Source organism: Dreissena polymorpha, chromosome 12 (assembly GCF_020536995.1).
Source record: "Dreissena polymorpha isolate Duluth1 chromosome 12, UMN_Dpol_1.0, whole genome shotgun sequence".
NCBI lineage: Eukaryota > Metazoa > Mollusca > Bivalvia > Myida > Dreissenidae > Dreissena > Dreissena polymorpha.
This window is the reverse complement of record NC_068366.1, coordinates 37,549,170-37,571,652: the sequence shown is the minus strand read 5'-3', so window position 1 is coordinate 37,571,652 and position 22,483 is coordinate 37,549,170. Positions and strand designations below refer to the sequence as shown.

Below are 22,483 nucleotides of genomic sequence, written 5' to 3'. Positions count from 1 at the left end.
TTGTAATATATTTTTAAAGAAATAATTGACGACTAAGAGAATTGTTGGGATAAATCGATTACTAGGTCGGTGCCGAATAAAGCGAAGTTCATTTTGCTCGGCCCGAAAATCTGAACCACTCAACATATTAATGGTTGTTCATTGCTGAAATTAAATACAATTATTGAATATTAAAATTGTTCATGGTTCATATAAATTGTTCATGTTTGAATATTTTGTTCGGTATAATAAAATAGATATTACATGTCTGACAGGGTGACAGTAAATTTGTCAACTTTCGGAAAAATTTGGCTTCGCCTAGGTTGACAGTATTTCCTCAAGTTGACAAATTTACTGTCACCCTGTCAGACATGTAATATTTATATACTGTCGCTCACAATCGCGAGTTACATCAAAGTGCATTGAAACATATGAGTTACATAAAAATCACAACAAAAACATATGTCGGTCAACATACCAATTTATAATAATAATTATTATACCAATAATGTTGGCTCCCAATATCTTTGTGTGGATTATGTGGTCTTCATCATAACGTTGTTAAAACCCATGATCGTATGTGTCTAAATGTGGATATTATGATCAATACAACCGTAACAGTGTGGTATTTATTATTGCAAATAAATGGTTCCAGTGGGATTGCTTTACACAATGGTTTCGCTGTACGTTATCTTCTTTCGTCGCACCATTTCGATTGCGCTATCAGTCGCTGCTTTTTTGACATCTGGTTCTTTCATGTATAACATTCGAAACGTGTCCACGTTCTAAAAACAACCTGAAAAATTTGTGAAATGATATACTTAAACGGGTTAGAACATTGTAGTTTCATACACAATCGCTTAGCATGTAAACAAATTCATATGATATCTTATTTGAATGAATAGGATTTAACGAAATAAAATTTGCTCCGAAAACGAGTCCTGTTTAAATTTCTTCCAGACTGAATTACAGTGGGAAACTTTTAGAAAAATCGACAATCATCGAATTTTGACACAGTTAACAAAAAATTAATGTTCATCGCATATGTATATGAGTTTTAGCATGCTAGACATCATGTGCATTTGTACGCGTTTTATGGTGCAGTTCATTGTCCAACATGGATTGATTGTGAAATGACATGGCCGACTTGATACAAATGATGGGCGAGAGTGTTGGGTACTAGACGTCTTCTCTAAGGGCTTTCTCTGAAATACTTTCTGATTGCTGCCACAGTTTCTATGGTATCACGTACGTCAGAAAGTGTATTAAGATCGTTTATAACAAGATTAATACGGTGAGCCGAATAATTTACAGGCACGGAGAGAGGATTATCGACTTTAAAACAATACACCAGGCTCTTTCCGAGCCATAGGCGGTCATCCATCGTATACTTGGCCGCGTAGCTTGATCAAGAACTCTTCTCTAATAACGAGTTTCTCTTCATCAAAACATCTCAGTCCGATGAACAGTTGCTCCGTCGCCGTGATATCAGCAGTCTCATCCGCTAAGATTAAGAATCTAGTTGATTTGTTAGCTGCAGTAACACTATCATCCCTCACAGTCCCTTCACATAGACAATCAGTTCATTTTGAATTTGAACCGATGTATATTTGGCATTGTCACTTGCGTGTTTCATGTGTCTCCATACATCATCACCAGATTCGATATTCAAAAATGTCAACGACTCCGGCGGCAAAGGGGGAGCCACCTCCCCCCCCCCCCATTTACCATAGAATAACGCCTGCGGACGCCCATGGGCACAAGACCCAAGTACCTGTCAGGGTTTCATATTGGGCGCCTGACAGTCAATTATTAACACATATTATTTATAAAAATGCAACATTTTGGTTAAAACACTTTTTGAGCCCAAAAACTTCTCCGAGATAGGCGAAAAATTGAGTTAATACTTCGAGATGAAGATTTATTAATAAGTACAATTTGTATTTGATACTAATTAAAACGGAAAAAGTTGCAAAGAGTTGTCCTCTTCGACATATCCGGATGTTAACGTCACCAAGTCCTATATAACGAATTCAGCTGTATACAATCCCATCACTATAACATAATCGAAGTGTAAACACCAACCAAATAAAATACTTGCCAACTAGAAAAGTCCACAGTTGCATGGACAAAGAATCACTGGTACTTAAATCTGCTTACGCAGCCGAATGAAAAATCTATTTGTGTCTAAAACTAAACATTCTGAAAACACCGCGATTACATTCACACACAAAAAAGAAGTATTCAATATAACCATCGTGTTCAAAAATGTAAAAACTCAAATTAATCATTTACAGAAACACAATAAGAGCCTAGGAATAAAAAATAAACAGATGTCACAGTATCAAAGAGGAGCAAGGATGTCAGAATGAGTCGTTGAAATTCGTATGTGTTCGAAGTAATCAACAACAGAAAACAGAAAACTGTTAAATAAATAAACAAATACTCGAAGAATAATAAAACATTCATAGGCTGCATGCATAATCTGACAGTGAGTGACGTGAGTGCTACCGGTTCGGAGAGCAGAGTCTATCATTATGATCGGAGGGCTGTCAGATACTATAATATGTCATCATAACATGCCAAGTTTCATAAGCCAATCGTATTAACCATTTTATTCGTTTCAGTTGTTACAGATGGACAAGCCCGGGGGGGGGGGGGGGGGGGGGGTAACTTCCTATATACGGGTATATAGGGGTGTGCCGATTTTATTGGGTGTGTTTTCGACTAAAATTATAGATATGGATATGGTTTTGAGCATCTAAGTATAGATATGGGTATTGAAATCAGAACTTTGCTTGTATATAAATGCATATAGATTTGAGAGTATCAGTATCAAAATGGGTATGATTAATGTCATTCTTGTATATAAATGGGTATCAAAAAGTAAATTTCAGTAGCGGGAAAGATATAATAGCAAATTCAATAAGTATTCTGTATTGATATGAAATAGATTAAAATTCTAGTATGAAATGTGTCCACTTTATCAAATTCTAGTATTTAAATGGGTCCAGTTTATCAAACTTCTTGTATTGAAATGGGTCCACTTTCTCAATGGTATCGTATACAAATGGGTATGCTTTTTCAAAAATCTTGTATCAAAATGGGTCTACTTTATCCATGTTCCGGTCTAAAAATGGGTCACATTTCGGAAGACTCGGCGGGACACATCTACCCTAAAATTTGGGATTTCTCGAGTATAATCAGTAAGTACAAATATATGCCGTAAAGGCTCAGTTTGTGCCAGAATCAAAAACGGTACTTTTCTAAATTAAAATTAACGTCCCTGGGTGGGCTCGAACCACCAACCTTTCGGTTAACAGCCGAACGCGCTAACCAATTGCGCCACAGAGACGGTTGAAACACTGCGTAGAATAGTAAGTATATGTACTAAAAATAGAATATTGACTCGTCTGTGTTATGCAAATGACTGCATGATTACAGCCCTTCTGTAGCTTGGATGAAACAATATTGTGCAACATTTTCGGCCGGATCGCATTTATTTGCATGCCGTCGACAACATTAAGCGTTCCATTAAGGTATTTATATATTATCTGACTTTTCAAATTGTTAATGTTGATTTGCAGTACTCACGAACATGGATATAGTGTTCAATTGTCATCGCTGTTACCTAATTTCGGACATTCTTATTTCGGATTCATTTTGAAGTTTCGGTTAAATCTTTAAATTATTGTAAATTATATAATTTAGAATGTAAGCCAATATCAGGACATTAAATGCAAACATCGGGATGTGTGACCTTATGTTGGGATTCCCAAAAATGACCTTTTATATGTGTTCCTACAGCATGATAGGCATGAACTACATGCGTTTTAAAAATAAAATTCTGTCCAATATTGATGAAAAAATAAGTTGAAGCATTTAGGGGTGTGATTTTTCTATGGATCAGGTTGTCCAGGGGTCATTTCCATAATTCATAAGAGGGTTGAACCGCTTCTGCGGGTTGATTTCATAAGTGGACCGAAAAATCCATGACCCGCGAAACCTCTTCACTGATTGATTGGCTGATTTGTTTGCAAATGATGCCCTTGTGAAGCAAAATATGATGATTATTGAATGAACAAACGAATCTCACAAAATCTCAAAGATTGAACAATTATTTTAAGAAAAATAAGTTAAAGATGGTGTTTATGTAAATGTGTGCAGGGGACAAAAATTCCACTCGTCCGCTCGTATTGACTAGTGAAATCTTGAAAGGACGAGTGAATTTCCCTAAAGCTCTCGTCCTACAGGACAAGTGAAAAAAAGCTGATGTTAAAAAATGAATTTTCTGACCAGTAAGACTATTTTTCATTTAATAAAATCATTTTCAAAAAGCATATCTATTCTGAAAGTAGAATGCGAATGAACCGGAAATTGTAATTGTAAATTTCATACAGCAGGTGCGCGTTGTTATGCGAGACTTGTGTCCCGAGTAAATATTGGCTTTTTGGTGTAAGCTTTGCGCGTACATGTTGACAGGGAACCATGTGACTGCAGTCACTGTTAGTATTGACTTTTAAAGAATTATTTAAGCGCGAAGTACGGTTTTAAACCAGATTTAAACAAGTCTGAATTTTGTTTGAAAAATGTCTGACATACGAGCGTTCTTAAAAGGGGGCGGGGGCGATGTTCAAACGTCCGAAACGGAAAGCACGCGAGCATTAGAAAAAATTATTTATTTTGTGTTCCTCATTAATAAAGTAACTTATTTCACTGCTTAGCAGTGATATACTTTAGGAAATTTTATAAGTCATATCAGCCCTTTGCAATCTTTATTTCACACATATTTGAAGGACGAGTGCGTGTGTTTGCAGGACGAGTGAAAATTTTAATGCACTCGTCCTGTAGGACGAGTGCAGTTTATGAATATTTTTGTCCCCTGGTGTGTTTTAAGGTTTGTCATTGAGTTATGCATCCATTTCACGTAGCCAAAATAAGTCTACAGAATTTGCCTCCCCTCAGACTTCACCTCTGCAATCACACCCCTGGCATTTCACAAACACAAATGTTCTCCATTTTTCAGAACTTAACAGTAAAATGAATATTTGGATTTTTTAAATTTCTATCAAAAGTTTTGATGTAATTGTCCAACAGAACGTAGGTATTCGGATTGAACATGCATTCATAACAAAGCTGATATGGCTCAGTACTTCATTAATTATAGTGGCCAATAATAAGTGAATTTAATTAAGACAAAAAGTAATATTTGTCAACAATTTTCTGAAAATTGGACGAAAGTGAAAGTACATAACAATTGTAAAAACCCATATTATGTCTTTAAAATTTAAACTTAACCTATTTCTTACGCTGCTTTGAATATGCTTATTTAAACTGCAGTCTTCACTGAGCTCAATAATATTTCAGAAGCCACTTTATGATAAGGCCTAAAAAAAAACATCTTTGTTTCAGGTTACCCGACTGACCGTGTCAGTTTACCCCCGACTGCAATTTTTTTATCCAAAAAAAAAAAAATTGCGTTTTACATAGTGCTGCAACAATATACCGGTATATTGGTATATATCGCAATACGCAATCCGCATATTGTATTGCGATATGATTTTCGTCATACCAGTACGAAAATTTTACAAACATGCATCTACATTTCGTTCAGAAAAGCTATCCAAAATAATGATATCAAGGTAAACAAAACAAAGCGGAATTTTGTAAAAATAAATTGTTACGCAAAAATGGCATTATAAAAAGTCTATTATACAGAGTAGCGTTGTTACATGGGAGCATTCATTCTATGCTTTTAAACAAATTATCGTTGAATTAATTATGCACAACTAAATGTTTCGTTCGATTCTGAAATGAGCATTATTAAATTTGTAAACCGAATTTCGGAAACACGCTTCCGAAATGTAATGCTTACGCGACAATAAACAAAGTGCTTTATTCTTTTTCTCAATAAAAAGCGTGTGATAATTATACAGACATGTAGAACGTCGCGTGGAAAGTGTGGGTGTATTTGTGTTCTATAAATTGGGAACATCACGCCAGGCGATTTATGCGTGTTCAGTGAGAAAAAAACGCCCCATTGGAAGTTATTTCATCACATCTTTAATAGTAACAAATGCCAAAATGTATTTGATATTTAAGAAAATTGGCGAATGTTTGTGTTTTGTGTTATTCTTGAGCATTTTTATAGTAAACATTTACCAGAATTTGCTTTAAAACTGGAATATACGGGATTATTGGGTAATTGGCGAGTTATAATGCTGGTACAAGTAAGCAATATATTGCGATATTGCAATACGGGTTTTTCAACTGACAATATATCGCAATACGCTTTTTTGCGTATTGTTGCAGCACTAGTTTTACACTATTTGGCTGCAATTAAGATCGCAAATGTATTGATTAAAATAATGACATTCAAAACAATATATTACCGGTAATTATGGACCAAATCGGCAGAGTTGCATTTACACATGTTAATCTCTTTTGACCAAACACCCCAGACAGCAGTCTACAAGACGTGCTACGTGTGTTTTCATAACCCCCAACACTTAATCCAGTTCCGTCCAGATGTTCTCTTGAATCAGTATACAGTACAATTACTGTTTCAATAATTACTCAACTAAAAGACCGTAACGATAAAGATACGGCGTGTTTGAATTGAAATTAATTTAGAGGAAATATCAAATTATTCACGATATAATTGTGTTAAAAAATACCAAAGAAACTTTTAACCGAAATCAACAGAATTAAATGTTCTCTGCACTACAAAGTTTGTATAAAAAAATCAATACACGCAAGCTTTCCTTGGCCTTGTACATTGCCGCATAATTTTCGCGCTCTTTTGTCATGAAATATACATGATGACTATATTGGAAGCATTAGTAAACGTCGTGTTGACATTAAAAAATTGGAAGTGTGTTTCGGATAACAAATTATTATTATCATTTGGGAATTTAATGGAACATTTATACTTGTGTTATATTTGTTATGAATTAAATATTGATTTGTTAAGACGCTTTACGTGTCAAAAAAATGTTTTGATAATATTATGCATTAAAAGCACAATTTCCAGGGGGATAACACCCGTTGGCTAATGCTATCATCAGTCTCTTACGTAACTTGCCATGGTTTTATTGCTGAAAAGTACACTGTTTGGACCAATTAATGTGGTACATGTAGGTAAAACATAAAACTGCAATAAACCCTTGAAATTATCGATTGATAGTGACATGGGGTCATTGACGAATATCTGATTCACACTGTTGCCACCAGTTAATATCAGATCCTACAGTAAAAAAAAAAGAGAAAAAAATTCCCGACCTACCGACCCTTATTTTTTTGAGCCCGTAACTTGAAACAAACATGTTTTTTTTTAGGCCTAACAATATAGCTTTAGCTTTAGCTTTAAGTAGCAGTAATCAACATAAAAAAAAATAACTGGCAGATCTTTATTGCTGGGAAGGTGTCAACAATGACTTTTGGAATGGTGGCAAGTGTTGTTATTATCGAACTATAAAGCTATAAGTGATGGAAATTTTTGTAGAATTTCAACTTAAAAAGTAAAATTATGAAACAATTTTTTTTTAATTGTATACGGGGACAAATGGAACATAGGACAAATATCCCAAAAGCAGGACTGTCACGTCATATTCAAGGCGTATGCAGTGTTGTGTTTTTGTTCAAAATTGGGGCCGGTATCCGGCCCCATTCCCAAAGAAAAAGTGTATAATTTTCCCAAATGGGGCTTAAAAATTCCAAATTGAAAGTATAAAAAAAAATAATTAAGATCATTATTTAGTTAATCTTCCTTCCAGATCTACAAGTTACACTGTTTTAGATTTAATATTTAAAACTGATTATTTCTAATTTTTGAGCATTTGTTAATAAAGTAAAAACAAAGCTTATTTCCCAATTTTGGTCAAAATGCCGGGATTTTTCCCAATCCAAAGGGACCATGCCCCATTCCCAAAATGGTGAAAAAAACACTGGTATGGCATGTACCTATAGAAAAAATGTCCGTCTTTGACTTCATGGTAACAATTGAGTATATATTTAACGGAACGAAAAAGCAGATTACAAAGTTACAATCCCCTGTACAACTAAGTTGCAAATAACTTGCCTTGAACCAAGTGAAATTGTGGTATTTGCTGTTTAACTTGAACACATAACATTATTTTATATATTTAAAATAATACATTGTAAAATTTGTGACATATGATTGTGCATGCATATTGTATCCATTAAAGATGAGCAATCTACCAAGGCTGTCTGGAGCTTTAAGGGTGTACACTGGTCTAGACCTACCTGGCAGACATGAGGATGGGGAACTGTTCAAGAAACGACAACTTGTTACAAAGAAGAAAACTACTGTAGAAGGTACACTGCATGATATATCAGGGATTTCAGTAGACTTTGAAAACCAGGAGTCAAAATGACTTAATTTAAAGTCTCAAAATTATGAGGGGTCAAAATAAGAATGATTATGGTCAAAATACTGAAGTAACTTGAAATGTTCCTAAATGCATGTGTAAGGTTTTGTAATAGCTTATTTATCATAATAATTGTTTCCGGATGATAACTCAAGAACGCTTAGGCCTAGAATCATGAAACTTCAAAGGTAGATTGATCATGACTGGCAGATGACCCCTATTGATTTTCAGGTCACTAGGTCAAAGGTCAAGGTCACAGTGACTTGAAATAGTTAAATGGTTTCCGGATGATAACTCAAGAATGCTTACACCTAGGATCATAAAACTTCATAGGTACATTTATCATGACTGAAAGATGACCCCTATTGATGTTCAGGTCACTAGGTTAAAGGTCAAGGTCACAGTGACCCGAAACAGTAAAATGGTTTCCTGATGATAACTCAAGAATAATTAGGCCTAGGATCATGAAACTTCATAGGTACATTGATCATCACTGGCAGATGACCCTATTGAGTTTCAGGTCACTTGGTCAAAGGTCAAGGTCACAGTGACAAAAACCGTATTCACACAATGGCTGCCACTACAACTGACAGCCCATATTTTCAAGTTTGATTGTGGAAAACAAATGTGTCAAAATAATGCAATGCTAATTTTTTGCCGGACTCAAAAATTAGAAAATTGCAACGTGTTTGCATCAAAATGCTGGATTCTGCTTCAATTGAAATCACTGATATATTAAGGTTAACTTTTTACCAGACATGGTGCTAGCGCTCCTTATTCAATACTGTCAATAAAATACATTGAAACTGACCAATAATTTAACAAGATTTTATTTAAAATATTAGGATGAGAAAAAATATATTTATGGTTGTAGATGAATGTGAGTTTTGAGATGTGCGTAGTATTCATTCTTCTTGTAAAGGAATTATTGTGAGTATTTACTTTACAATCATCTGAAACTGTAAATTTACTGGATGTTGTTATCATATGAACATGGGTCCTCGTCAGATATACATGTAATTATGAATACCAATCCAAAACCTTAAATACTACGCAATAATTTTCAAGCACTTCATATATATTATGTAAGACTAACATTTTTTCCTGTATGAATAATGTGTTACGGAAAAAAATTGATTAAATGATTTTTAACCCAATGTTTTAAAACAGCTCATCTAGAAATTCTGCCAAAGCATGAATGGTTTTAATAAAGCTGCATTGTTTGATAGTATGTTGACATTAATTGATATGGGTTTTTTTTATTCTATAAAAAATAAAATTATGATGGTCAAATTTTTGTTAATATAATGAAATTATGAATTCATTTAATGAGGAAATATAAATAATGATTAATAGTTTTCCTCCCCTGGGACTTCACCCCAATCATACCTCTGTTACTATGACAACTGTATGTGTCATTTAGCATCAAGCTGGCAAAAGCAGCAAGACAAGATTCGTTCCAAGAGCAGTTTGACTCCAGCTGAACTGGACAGTATATTCAAGGAGCTCCTACAATGTGGCAGACAGTTAGGTAAGAGATGAAGGATAGTTGTGACGTCCTTTGATTTATACTTCCATTTTTCTTTCTCCAGGTGCATTTGCATCATAAACAAACCTAATAAAATGCCTGAATGGCACCAATAAAGGTTAACACCTGATCACTAATAGCAATGTTTAATAGATACTAAATCTGACTTTTTTGAATCTTTACATCTGTTATGTGCAAACCTATGCATGACCAATCAGCAAGTTGTTTTCAATTTGTGAATTACTTATTAGTCATGATTATAAACTTTTGATTATTTTTTTAAAGCTTTCATATTTAACAAATTGATTAATTTAATAAGAAAGACATTAGTACCCTATAACTTACATAATTATAATCACTGCAGACATTGAGCAGAAAACAGAAACATATTTAATTTTGATTCCTATAATTGATTTATTTAACTCTTTACCACTTAGATACGGATTTTGACGCGTTTGTAGTCCCTTACAAAGTTATATTCAATTTAAGACCTGTCTTACTAGATTCAAGTTTTAAAGGCTTCAATTCAAACCCATAGATACTGATGAGCAGCAAACGGCATAAAACCTGAACAGACTGTGAGTTACTAGCAGGCTTTTCTGGTTTTATGCTGTTTGCACATAGCCATTTTCACTTAGCTTTTGAGGGAAAAAGGGTAAAAATATTTTTCATTGTTGCGTTAGCTGGTGACACAGCAGACGCAGATGTTGCCGAAGGGGCTGCTGTCTACCTGATAAAAATCTTCAAAAACGTAGACAAAGTCGGTCAGAAGGAGACCAACAGCCTGAAAAGCGTGTTTGGTCCTTTTCCCGCCACTGTTGCCACAAAAGCATGTTCTACTATAAATAGACTGGTTAACTCGCTGCCAGACGACCTAGTTGAGTTGCTAGGCAACGAGGAGAGGGAGGAAGCCGATGGTGCAGCATCCATAAAAGAATTCGGTACTGAGTTCAAGTTTGTTTTGCCATCAGTCAAAACAAAGGAGGATGATATATCTAGTTCGGAATCGGAGGAGGAAGAAAAGAAGGAAGTGAATTTACATTACAGTGCGAGTACCAGTGGGAGTGAATTTAAAACTGCTGCACGTGGTCAAAAGATAACGCCAGTATCAAAAGAATTTGACTCTATGTGGCTTCAGCAGGAAGTTGCAAAGTATTATGGGTATTCAGGAGTCACTGAGATGGGGCTCACAGTGGAAGATCTGTCCAACACTATTTTTGACTTTCTTTCATCGCCGAAGTCAGACTCTGAACTACAAAATGATGTAAGAAATGGGTTTGATTTGTTTGGATGTATTTTTATTCAGCAGTTTTTTTCCTCTTATTGGCTTTTTTGTTCATAACTTACTGACAGCATTGCAAAGACAACATTTACTCAAGTAATACATTAAAAATTTACGTTATCAAATGTCAATATTGAGAAGTGAATATCATAAAAGGTGGATAATTTGATTGTAATTTCAGCTGTTTGAACTGCTGGGGTTTGACAGGTTTGAGTTGATCCAGTCCCTGCTGGAAAACAGAGAGAAGCTTGTCTATGCAGCGACCAAAGAACCAGAGCCCTCAAAGCCATCATTGCCCAGTAAGAATGCATGGATTCAAGTCATATTTTAGTAAAAATAAGTAAAGTCACTATTCTTGTAAGAGCACATAAATTTAAATCATTTTCTTGTATTAACCTATGTATTTAAGGTATTTTTGAACAAGAATAAATGAACATAATTTACTCATTTAAAGTAGGAGCATATACATTTAAGTCATTTCCTGATCAGCTCACACACATTTAGTAATTTCCTAGTAAGAAAACATTCACTTGGAAATTTCTAGTAAATGACATTGATTTATATCACACACACTTAGTACATTCTTAGTAAGAAAAAAAGCACTTGTAAATTTCTAGTAAATGACATTGATTTATGTCACACACATTTAGTTATTTCCTTTGTAAGAGCATTTTTTCTGACAAAGTGAGTCATTTCCTTTGTTAAAGCACACTATATTTATTGTATGTATATAAGTTATATTTTTATTGTACGTATTTAAGTAAATACCTAGTTGAATAAAGCAGATGAATTTCAGCTATTACCTGCTCATATTTTATGCTTACTAAACAGTACATGACTACATTTCCCAGTGAGCTCAGAGGTGACACAATTTAATGCTTTACTTTTCAGGACCCAAGTTAGAGGGCTCCAGTAAACCAGCATATGGCTGCCAAGTTGTTATACAGGTAATGCCAAGTTGTTATACAGGTAATGTCTTGTTGCAAAATAATGTAATGAATGATTTTTAATTGCTTAACCTAGATACGGTTCACTAGTATTGTGTATGCACTCACAGCGGAGCTATTCTTACAGAAAAATGGCTTTAACCAAATTGTAGAATACTTTTTCAATAAAAATCAGTATATCCCATTTTAAGTGGTTGAACATGAATTAAATTTATACATTCAGATAGACACCAATAATGGGCTGATAAGATTACAAGGTATATGCTGAAAACAGCCGATCGAAAGTGTATATGGGTGGTTTTAGACATGGATATTTTCCAAGGTTTAAGTATGTTAAGCTCCACTGAGATAAACTTATCTGTATTCAGCACGTACCTAATATCAGGTATTAGTGTTTTTCCCAGGCCATTTTAGCGTGGCGAAAAGCCACGCCGCCCTCCCGGATCGCCACGCTGCCCTTTTCAAAGGCAAATTTCGCCACGCGCCATTTTTTCAAAGGCAAATTTCGCCACGCGCCCTTATCGATAAAATCTTTATTGCCTTACGATCTAACTTGGTCCGCAAAGTCAGCTTCCTTGATTGTCTGTGACGCTCGGACTGTGCTTGATTTACTCGAGAGACGTCAACGTCTAATCGACTATATTAATTGAGCAGATTTAATCTATAACAGTGCTCGATTTATAGGTAGGTCTTACTGACTGCTCCAAAGCTGTGAATTAGTCATGCGTGAATAACCCCGTGTCAGTATCAATCGATAATGCCGGAGGCTATGTTATACCAAGCGCACTTTTCGCTTGGCAATGCGTACTCCTCCACGATAAAATCATTACTTCAGAGACTTTTGATTGAAAACTCGATGTTATTCTCGTAGCAATTGTGCATTGCATGCATTATTCAGTTATATCAAAACATATATTTTTACGCATAATTACATTTGAAATCACCAACAAATTTATTCTTTATCGTTTTCGTCTTTATGATAATTAGATCTAATCATTGAAATAATTACTGAGACGTATACTAATTTAACAAAATCCGAATCGCGTATACGATTTAACGTTGCTATGCGCATCTGTCGCTTACATCATTTGACATTTTATCAACATGGCGGACTATACAGAATTAAATTGTGACTCGGCAAAAATGGCAAATAACGTCGTAAACGATCGAATTAACGATGGAGATTATACATTAAGAAGGAATTAATGAAATGTCTGTGATAATCAACGATGCATAAAAATGTTTTAGATAGCAACAACATTATTTATTCATTTGTAATCTACTCGGTGGATGAATGTCACGGAAACAAGTGTTTGCATATTGTTAGCAATCAATTTACTCGCAATGTTATTTTAAACATCTGTCGAGATTGTTGTTAGAAAATGGGATAAGACAAACATGGTTTCATTTATATGTTAGTGGATCTGTGTATAATCAGATTCATATGCATATATTGCTTTATTATGTTTGTCGTGCTGTACAGTTTATTGAAACAGCATGGAACTTAAATGTACATTGCAAGGTTAATATATTAATATAAATTATAGTAATTTAAATACATCTATTACCATTAAATTTGCTTGTTTATATGTTATTTTTTCCACAACTGCTTCTGATGCAATTACATGTTTCCCCGTAATTCAGGTATTCAGGGAACGTTTTTGCCCTTTTTTGCCTAAACTGCGCGCTAAAATGCCCTTTTTGAAAGTAACACGCCATGCCCCTTTGCCCTCCTGGGAAAAACACTAGGTATTTCTTAGAAACACATCATGAAGTGACTTTGATAACACCCAAAATGTCAACCATAAATGATGTTCACTGTAAAAAACACTAAAAAAGAATTTGTTGTTGATTTACCCTCACCAAACTTAATTTCCTTTTTTTTACAATATAACCTGTTATATCTCACCTCCTACAAAAATGACCTTATCCTATTGGCTTAGAGCGGTCACGTGCCCATTGTGTATTTTCCATACACCACGAGTAATGGCCATACACCCGGAGTAATCGAGTAGTCGGTTAAGATATAATTGTTACACATTTTTTGACTGATGGTTTATGGGATATACAACCTTAGTACTTTCATACCATACTTGAACTTCGCTCTCGTATGGTTTGAAACTACTGAGGGTGTATATCCCATACACTATCAGTTACTAACTGGGTAACTAATAATACTTCAATTAATTGAATTGGTTGTTTCCAGTCAGAGCAGGAGAAGGCAATGCTGAAACAGCTCCGTCGTGAGGAGAAGAAGCTAGACAAACGGGGCGGACGTGCGGAGGACTCGAGTGAATTAACCTTTGTCCCTGCAGAACTCCGGGCTCAGAGGTGAATGATTGCTGCGTTTTGATTGGTTGTTTATAGGTGTGGGATTGAAATAGTCAAGTATGAAATTGTCAAGTATTAAATATTTGTGTACTTTTTATTGAGAACGCACTCAATATTTTTTTTTTAATGTGGTTTGAGTGATGATTTAATACAATCATTGCTGATTGTTGATTCCAATACATTTAAGATAATAATTATGTTGTTATTCAGCGCCACAAAGAGACAGGTACACTCATATGTAGAGCAAAGTAGCTTATATGTGGGTCGTCATCGTAAGGCTTAAATTTGGCTACTCCTTGTTTTCCTTATCGCCAACCTATCAAGTATTAAATATTTGTTTTTTGTGTATGTTTTTTAAGACTCAAGTATTATATATTTGTGTACTTTTTTTATTGAGAACAGACTCGAGTATTAAATATTTGCACTGTTTTGTACAGACACAATTTATTGATATTGATTGTCCATCCAATAATTATGAGATAATTAGACACTAAGAATTACATGCTGTTTCTTCTCAAGGCTGAACATAAATTACTGAAATGAAAAGCAGTTTTCCTTTTAAAAATATTGTAAGATATTTTGTCAAATTATATTAGAAGGGGAAAAATACTGTTACATTTATAATCATAAAGAAACTGTTATACTTGGTTATTATTCATTTATAAGGAGAGGGAGATAACTGCTTGTAAAGTTTTTCATTTGATTCAACAAATCTAGTTAGCGCTATGATTTAACAATTTCTTTTTACAAATTTACCATACTTCATTCTAATTTGGCCATTAAATGGTGAAAATAAGTACAAATTTTTTATCCGTATTGATTTTTTCTAAACTCCATATTATTGTTTGTCCATTTTATTAAGGTTGTTTTGAGAAACATAGCCAAAAATGTTTGAGCCAAATCTGCTTTGTTTACAGCCACTGAGTTCTTTGGCCAATGGCAGAGTAACTAAACTCTGCAAAGCCTTGTTAACTGTTGTTGTATACATTTTGGTAGGCAGCCGTTCAGCTTGCATCATAGGTCTCAAATAATAAACTTTTAATGTTTACACTTCAGAACACCCCAAACATTCAAAGGAACAAGAAATGTCAATGGTCGTGTAGGAATAGCAAACAACTACAATTTTTATTTCTTAAATACTTTTTAGGGAGGCTGCCCTACAGCTAGCATCCCAGGCCCCTAAGTTCTCTGGGCGCACTGGCTATGACAGACAGCGTGAGAAGTACCCGCATGTATACGACCAGATGGAAGAGGCCAGAATGTCGTCCGCTTTCATTGGAGGTGTTAAGGTATGACATTGTCTGCTTTCATTGGTGGTGCAAAGGTATGACGTGGAGGGATTCTCTGTAGCTTTAAAAAATTAAGTTTTATAAGGGTTTTTTCACACTTTCTACAGATTCAGTAGACTAAAATTGCTTTTGTATCATTTAATTTCAATAACAGGAACATTTCAAAAATGGCTTTTGATGACTGAATATTGTTCTGATACTTCCAGAAAACATTGCTCAACTGTTCAGTTGGTAAATACGGGTAAAAAAAATAATTTGTATATGCTTTTTTTCAAAGTGCCTGTTAATTTCCATAACAGGCACATTTCACATTTAAAAATCAGAAGAAAATTATAAACACTACAAAGCATAATTTGATTTTTGTGTTGGGAATAATGCTGATTTGTTGTAAGCTCAAAAAATTCAATCATAAGCTAAATTTGCCTGAAGATCTCAAATAAGACAAAGTCCAAGACAGGGCCTATCAATTTGTTTCATATTGTGCCCAGATGGTGCTGCCTGACTTGCTGACCCGAGAGAACAACAAGGTGTACGAGGAGGTGACCATACCGCCCAGCGAGGCTGCACCCACCCATGTGGGGGAGGAACGGGTCCGCATTGACACACTGGACGACGTAAGAATGGGACATGTTGTATCTCATATATTTACTGTTAACAAAACTTAAGAAAATATTAAGGACTGTTAGAAATATATTGTATAGCCATTAAAAAAGCCAGGATAGTACCGACCTGTCTGATCAAAACACTGGAGCATTTTCAATGGTGTTTGATGGCAAAACATGTAATTTAATTTGGTTATTATTCTCACAATAGGTTGTAAGTTGCAATCTGACAATGAATATCAGTACATGCATCTTAAGTTTGTTAACACTTTGTAATATATTTCATATGCATTTTATGAAAGATTTACGCGGAAACAATTCTTAAATTCTTCAATTAAAAAGAGACATCATTTGTTTTATGTGTTGTACCAGTTAGCATAAATTTAATTGTGTAAACCTTCAATATTAAAGACCCTTGTTGTACCAGTCTTACAAGTGCTAACATAAAACAAGTCTGGTTTATCACCTTTCAGATAGCCAAAGTGGCTTTCAAAAATACCAAATTGCTAAACAGGATCCAGACTGTGGTGTTTGAGACAGCGTACAAAACCAACGAGAACCTGCTGATTTGCGCGCCTACTGGTGCGGGTAAAACCAATATCGCCATGTTGACCATCCTGCATGAGATCAAGCAGCACATCTCGCAAGGAGTGATCAAGAAAGACGAGTTTAAGGTGGGTGTTGTGTTTGCATATTTGACCATTTCAATGCCTTTTAGCTGGCGGGATTTGTCTTTTGTTAGAAATGAATGTTGCTAAGAAGTGCACTATACAAAAAACTCTACAACCAGACATCTATTTTGGAGACTTTACCCTTTTTTTAAATGTTTTTCAGCTTCTTCACTAAATGATATAAATCTTAGCCTTATGGAAAAATTTCTTCATTTAATTATCTTATTATTTTCTGGTATTTTTTGTAAATATAGTGACCAAAAAATTATATTTAGTACTTTGCCATCCATTAATATCAAGTAAGATGATAGTTTGATCCTTTTCTTCTAAATTACTAACGAACTCTATCAAGAGCAACTTGGTTTAACCTTCGCAATGTTATGTTTGAAAAATTTGTAGCTTATGAACCACATGGAATTCTATGAAAGGCTAATCCTACTTGTGTTAGTATAATTAGTTTTAGAAGGATTTTAATGTAATATCTTAGAGCCAAAGTTTTGTACATTGACCACAATTAAATTTGCATTAGTGAGCATATGATAAGTTTTAGAATTGTATATTTTATTTTTACTTATTTATTTTCAAATTGAATGATGTTGTGCATACAATACTGTTTTACATTTTATCTTAATACGACAAACATATAGAGGTTTTGTTGCAATATTAACTGATTGTATGTTTCTTTGGTTTATGAAAAAAATATATGTGGTCATCATTTATATTTCTTTTTGTTTCCGTTATCTTGTAGATTATATATGTGGCGCCTATGAAAGCCCTTGCTGCAGAGATGGTTCGTAACTTTGGCAGTCGCCTCGAGCCCTTAGGGATTTCTGTGAAGGAACTGACGGGGGACATGTCCCTTACCAAGTCTGAAATTCTCAAGACGCAGGTGAGTGTTGATTTTTTTTATAGTATTCTTTGGGTTCTTCCTACAACAAATTACCTAAGCTTGGAAGTAAAATTATTTATGTTTCAGTGAATGCACAAATGTAAGTAAAAAATCAGTTTATCAAAACTTCTTAGATTGTTGTGCTGATTACAAAGATTGTCAATTAATTGGTGATAAAGTAGTGAATGATTATAAACATCTGTTGGAATGCTCACTTATATATGTTAGATGTATTCTCATCTCTGCTCACTTTATGGTAAAATTGGGTGAGTGTTGAAGTATTATTGTTTATTATTTAATACCTTACCAGAAAAAGCAACAAAACTACGTTGATTACTTTTTTATGTCAATTTTTAAAAAAGCCGTGTATAGACCAAAGTTTTGTTGATATGGCTTTTCCTCTTGCGCCTGTGCCAAATATTAGTACCTGTCATTGGGTCAAAATTTCTGCAGCGAACTGAAGGCTTTAAGGTGAAGGGGATTGTTTATTGGAAGTAGATATATAATATCCAAGACAACAATAAAAGAGTTTGAAATTCGTTTATTGAAAGAACGCCCTCATGCCAGTATTGACTAAGTTTGGTACTACAGCCTTTATGCTCCTATAATATTACACAATAAGTCTTAACGTTCTTCCAATCAAATGATCCTTGCTCTGTGAAAACTGGGTTTAATGCATGTGCGTAAAGTGTCTTCCCAGTTAAGCCAGTGCAGTCCACACAGGCTAATCAACACTTTCTGCCTTAACTGTATTTTCACTTAAAAATACTTTTTTATATGAAAAATGAAAAAAAAATCATGAAAGTGTTGTCTTTAATAAGCCTGTGCAGACGGCAGAGGCTAGTCTGGGACGACACTTTACAGGCACACATTATGCCCAGTTTTCCCAGAGCGAGGCTTCTAAGTTTTATTTGAATGCATCAGATGATGGTGACGACCCCTGAGAAGTGGGACGTGGTTACGCGCAAGAGTACGGGAGATGTGGCGCTGGCCCAGCTCGTGAAACTTCTCATCATTGATGAGGTGCACCTGCTGCATGACGACAGGGGGGCGGTCATAGAGAGCCTTGTTGCTAGGACGCTCAGACAGGTATAGCCAGTGGTTGCAGTCTCTGCAATTAATCAATTTAATTAGTACTCTTTTTATCCCCTGATAGAGTGGCATATAGCAGTCGCATTGCCCATCCGTCTGTCTGGCATCAGTTTCCGGATGTATTTTTCCTAAAAGCTTTCAGATATTTACCAGATTTTTTGTTTGTGACTCTACCTGCATGAGTTACAGATCAAGTTCAAGTTTTGTACAGGTCAATTGATTATGGGCAAAGTTTCAGGCATTTGACTTGGAAATTTAACAGTTTAAATTACCAAGTAATTTTAAAAATACTTTTATTGCTTAGTACTAAGTTATGTTATGCTATTAATTTCCTTGATTTATTTAACATGTCATGTATTTAAGAATCAATTTTGGTCATGATTGTCCTATTTATCTTATACTAATAAAAAGTCAAAATAAACAAATATACCATGTTCGTAGGTCAATATTGAACACTTGTTCCAGGTGGAGACCTCCCAGAGCATGATCCGTATTGTGGGTCTCTCTGCGACACTTCCCAACTACCTGGACGTGGCCAGGTTCCTCCACGTGAACCCTCGACTGGGGCTGTTCTTCTTCGATGGACGGTTCAGACCCGTACCTCTTGGGATGACCTTCATTGGTATGTGTGGATCACTTACATTAATCATTAATACACGTCTTTCTGATATGATATATCAATAGAAAATGAACAAGTATTATTGTTTCATTACTACCAAATAGTCAGTGTAACAAGTTCTATGCATAGGTGCACAGTACTTTAATGGACGCCAATCAAACAAATAAAACAAGGAGCAGTCTTATTAAACAATGAAAAGTTATTGAGCATACCTATTTAATGAAATTAAATACATAATTTTTTACTTTTATATTATATTTGTGCAAATAATTTGAGCCAAATTTTGATAGCTGTTAGTTTAACTGGCCACTAAAGTTTTGAGCAACTAGGCCCTGGTCCTTTTTTAGAACATGTTTGAATCAAAATATGTTAACAAAACATTTTTTATCCATGATAAACAAATATTTGCTGTTTTGTTGCCTGGCTGTGAAACTGCTAGGGCTATCTTCAAGTAAGTGTTATATCAACAATTAACAGCTGTGACAAAAATTTAGTTAATACTAATAACTAACTAAAAACTATGAAATCCAACTAAATATCATTTCCTGGTTATTTATTTGTATAGTAAATTGGTACTTAAGGTTTCTTTGCATCAATATTTTCATCACAGATTCTTTAAATAGATGGAATATTGTAATAACATCCAGTTGCATTGCAGATATCAGAGCTGTACATTTTAAATCAAATTCATAAATACAGCAGAAAGTGAAAGCTTAAACTTTCTACATTGCTGACATCATTGTTCTTAATAACTTGAACTCAATTGTTCGATATGGTTGGATATAGTTATCAATTCATGTGACCTTGCAGGCATCAAGGCCTTGAATCGCATTCAGCAGCTTCAAGACTTCAACACAGTCTGCTATGAGAAGGTGCTGTACCAGGTCAAGCGTGGCTACCAGGTCATGGTGTTCGTCCATGCGCGAAACGAGACTGTGAGGACTGCGTCGGTGCTGAGGGACCAGGCCAAGAACAACGGGGACAGTCAGCTCTTCCTGCCCGAGCAGTCGGGGTCACTGGGAGATGCTACAAACAATGTTGGTTCAATTTTTTATTTCAAAGCGGTGCATTAGGGGGCATTGTGTTTCTGACAAACACATCTCTTGTTTATATATAAAAAAGAGCCCTGCCTTGATTCTATGCCTATTAAATCAACTCTACAGGTGATGAAGTCAAGAAACAAGCAGCTGAAGGAGCTGTTTGCAGATGGGTTCAGCATCCACCACGCAGGCATGCTGCGTCAGGATCGTAACCTTGTGGAGAAGTACTTTGCTGCAGGACACATCAAGGTCCTCGTGTGCACGGCAACCCTCGCCTGGGGGGTCAACCTGCCCGCTCACGCTGTTGTCATTAAGGTATGTAGGGTAAATTGGTGCTCATGATTTTGAATTAGGTTTATAGCAAAGTTAAAAATCCTGGTAATAAGAATAGGGTTATGACCGGGATGCAGGAGGGTGGCGTCAAACTGGTGGTTTCCAGCTGGTAAATTTAGTTTGCATTGACTTATCACATTAAAACTTGTGATAAAGCAAGCTGGCATTGTGACCTAGCTTTTGTTGTATTTTTAGTCATGTGGGTCAAGGTCACTGTGTAGGTAGCTTTCATGAAAACCTATGATTGCATTTATTTAGGGACAGTCAATTTAAGGTTATGGTCACTCTTTCTTATAATAGTTAACAGTAGGTTTCTAGTCAAAACTTTACTTTGCAAGGAACAATCCTAATGAAATTTAGGATATAGCAAGCTTGGATTATTTATTTATTTTTTTTAGGGGGGGAGGTGGGATCAAATAAACGTCAAGCAAACTGTTACTATACATGGAAAAATGGCTTACTCTAAGTTACTTAAGTTTGGATGGAAGTATTGTATGGTAATCTTGTATGTATGTATATTGCATTTGGAGCCAGTCAGCTCAAGTTCAAGGCCTATGATGCTATACAAAATGGATTATGTTATGGAATGTTTAGATAATTATGGACCTGAAATTCTTCATCATGCCCAAATCTGGTTTCTGTAAAATAAACATATTAGATTCAGTCATAAACTAACAACAGATTTACCTGATTTTCAGTCAATTTTTGCAACAACAAACAATCAAATCGCATGATTCTCTGTTTTCTGTTTTAACAATGGAATAGAAATGCCAATTTCTATTTGCGTAGTAATTCAAACAAAAAAGCATATGTTTATGAAATTAAAATTGCATCCTTCTTGTAGCCTTGCTTATCAAAGATAGATATTTGAGAATCACAATTAATTTAGGATAACCGCTTATATACATGTCTTATGTATTATTTAGATATGTTAGCTTAATTTTCATTTTTGAGCAACAGAGTTCTTTTCTGTTGAGAAAGTATAAATTAAGATTGGGTATTAACAAGTATTCAATTAAGACAGACAGACAGACATTTTATTTGACTTGCCCAATATACATTGTCAACATCACATGTGATTGGTATTGATATAAAGTTAAACAATTATTGATATGGACCCTTTATTATGATTGAATGCATGTTTTCAGGGGACACAAATCTATGATGCAAAGAAAGGTTCCTTTGTTGACCTGGGTATCCTAGATGTGATGCAGATATTTGGACGCGCTGGTCGACCCCAGTACGACACGTTTGGGCACGGAACGATCATCTCGACCCACGACAAGCTGTCCCATTACCTGTCGCTGATGACCCGACAGAACCCGATCGAGAGTCAGTTCACCAACAGTCTCGCGGATAATCTCAATGCAGAGGTTTGCAGGACTTGTTTTGGGCCCTTTGCTCTCATTTTACAGCAAAATTGATACTTAGTTGCACTCTTAAATGCTCCAAAACAGTAAAAAAAATACTTGTTAATACAAAAAAACTTAT

The 22,483-nt window shown here is 35.1% G+C and overlaps 1 protein-coding gene and 1 non-coding gene across 2 annotated transcripts in view; one reads left to right on the top strand and one right to left on the bottom strand.

Annotated features, from left to right (window-relative positions):
* Nucleotides 1-3,260: 3,260 nt before the first annotated feature.
* On the bottom strand, nt 3,261-3,334 carry Trnan-guu (transfer RNA asparagine (anticodon GUU)). The gene has a single exon. It is a non-coding gene; the product is annotated as a tRNA-Asn (tRNA).
* A 95-nt stretch (nt 3,335-3,429) lies between these two features.
* Nucleotides 3,430-22,483, top strand: part of LOC127852533 (activating signal cointegrator 1 complex subunit 3-like) — a 117,648-nt gene continuing 98,594 nt past the window's right edge. Inside the window, exons 1-16 of the mRNA XM_052386488.1 lie at nt 3,430-3,518; nt 8,187-8,316; nt 9,793-9,900; nt 10,581-11,161; nt 11,361-11,478; nt 12,071-12,126; nt 14,333-14,457; nt 15,605-15,746; nt 16,235-16,360; nt 16,822-17,022; nt 17,768-17,908; nt 18,833-18,997; nt 19,466-19,622; nt 20,430-20,656; nt 20,783-20,974; nt 22,141-22,365. Of these exons, the coding sequence (XP_052242448.1) occupies nt 8,187-8,316; nt 9,793-9,900; nt 10,581-11,161; nt 11,361-11,478; nt 12,071-12,126; nt 14,333-14,457; nt 15,605-15,746; nt 16,235-16,360; nt 16,822-17,022; nt 17,768-17,908; nt 18,833-18,997; nt 19,466-19,622; nt 20,430-20,656; nt 20,783-20,974; nt 22,141-22,365 (2,694 nt within the window). The 5' untranslated portion in view covers nt 3,430-3,518. The remainder of the gene's footprint in view (nt 3,519-8,186; nt 8,317-9,792; nt 9,901-10,580; nt 11,162-11,360; nt 11,479-12,070; nt 12,127-14,332; nt 14,458-15,604; nt 15,747-16,234; nt 16,361-16,821; nt 17,023-17,767; nt 17,909-18,832; nt 18,998-19,465; nt 19,623-20,429; nt 20,657-20,782; nt 20,975-22,140; nt 22,366-22,483) is intronic.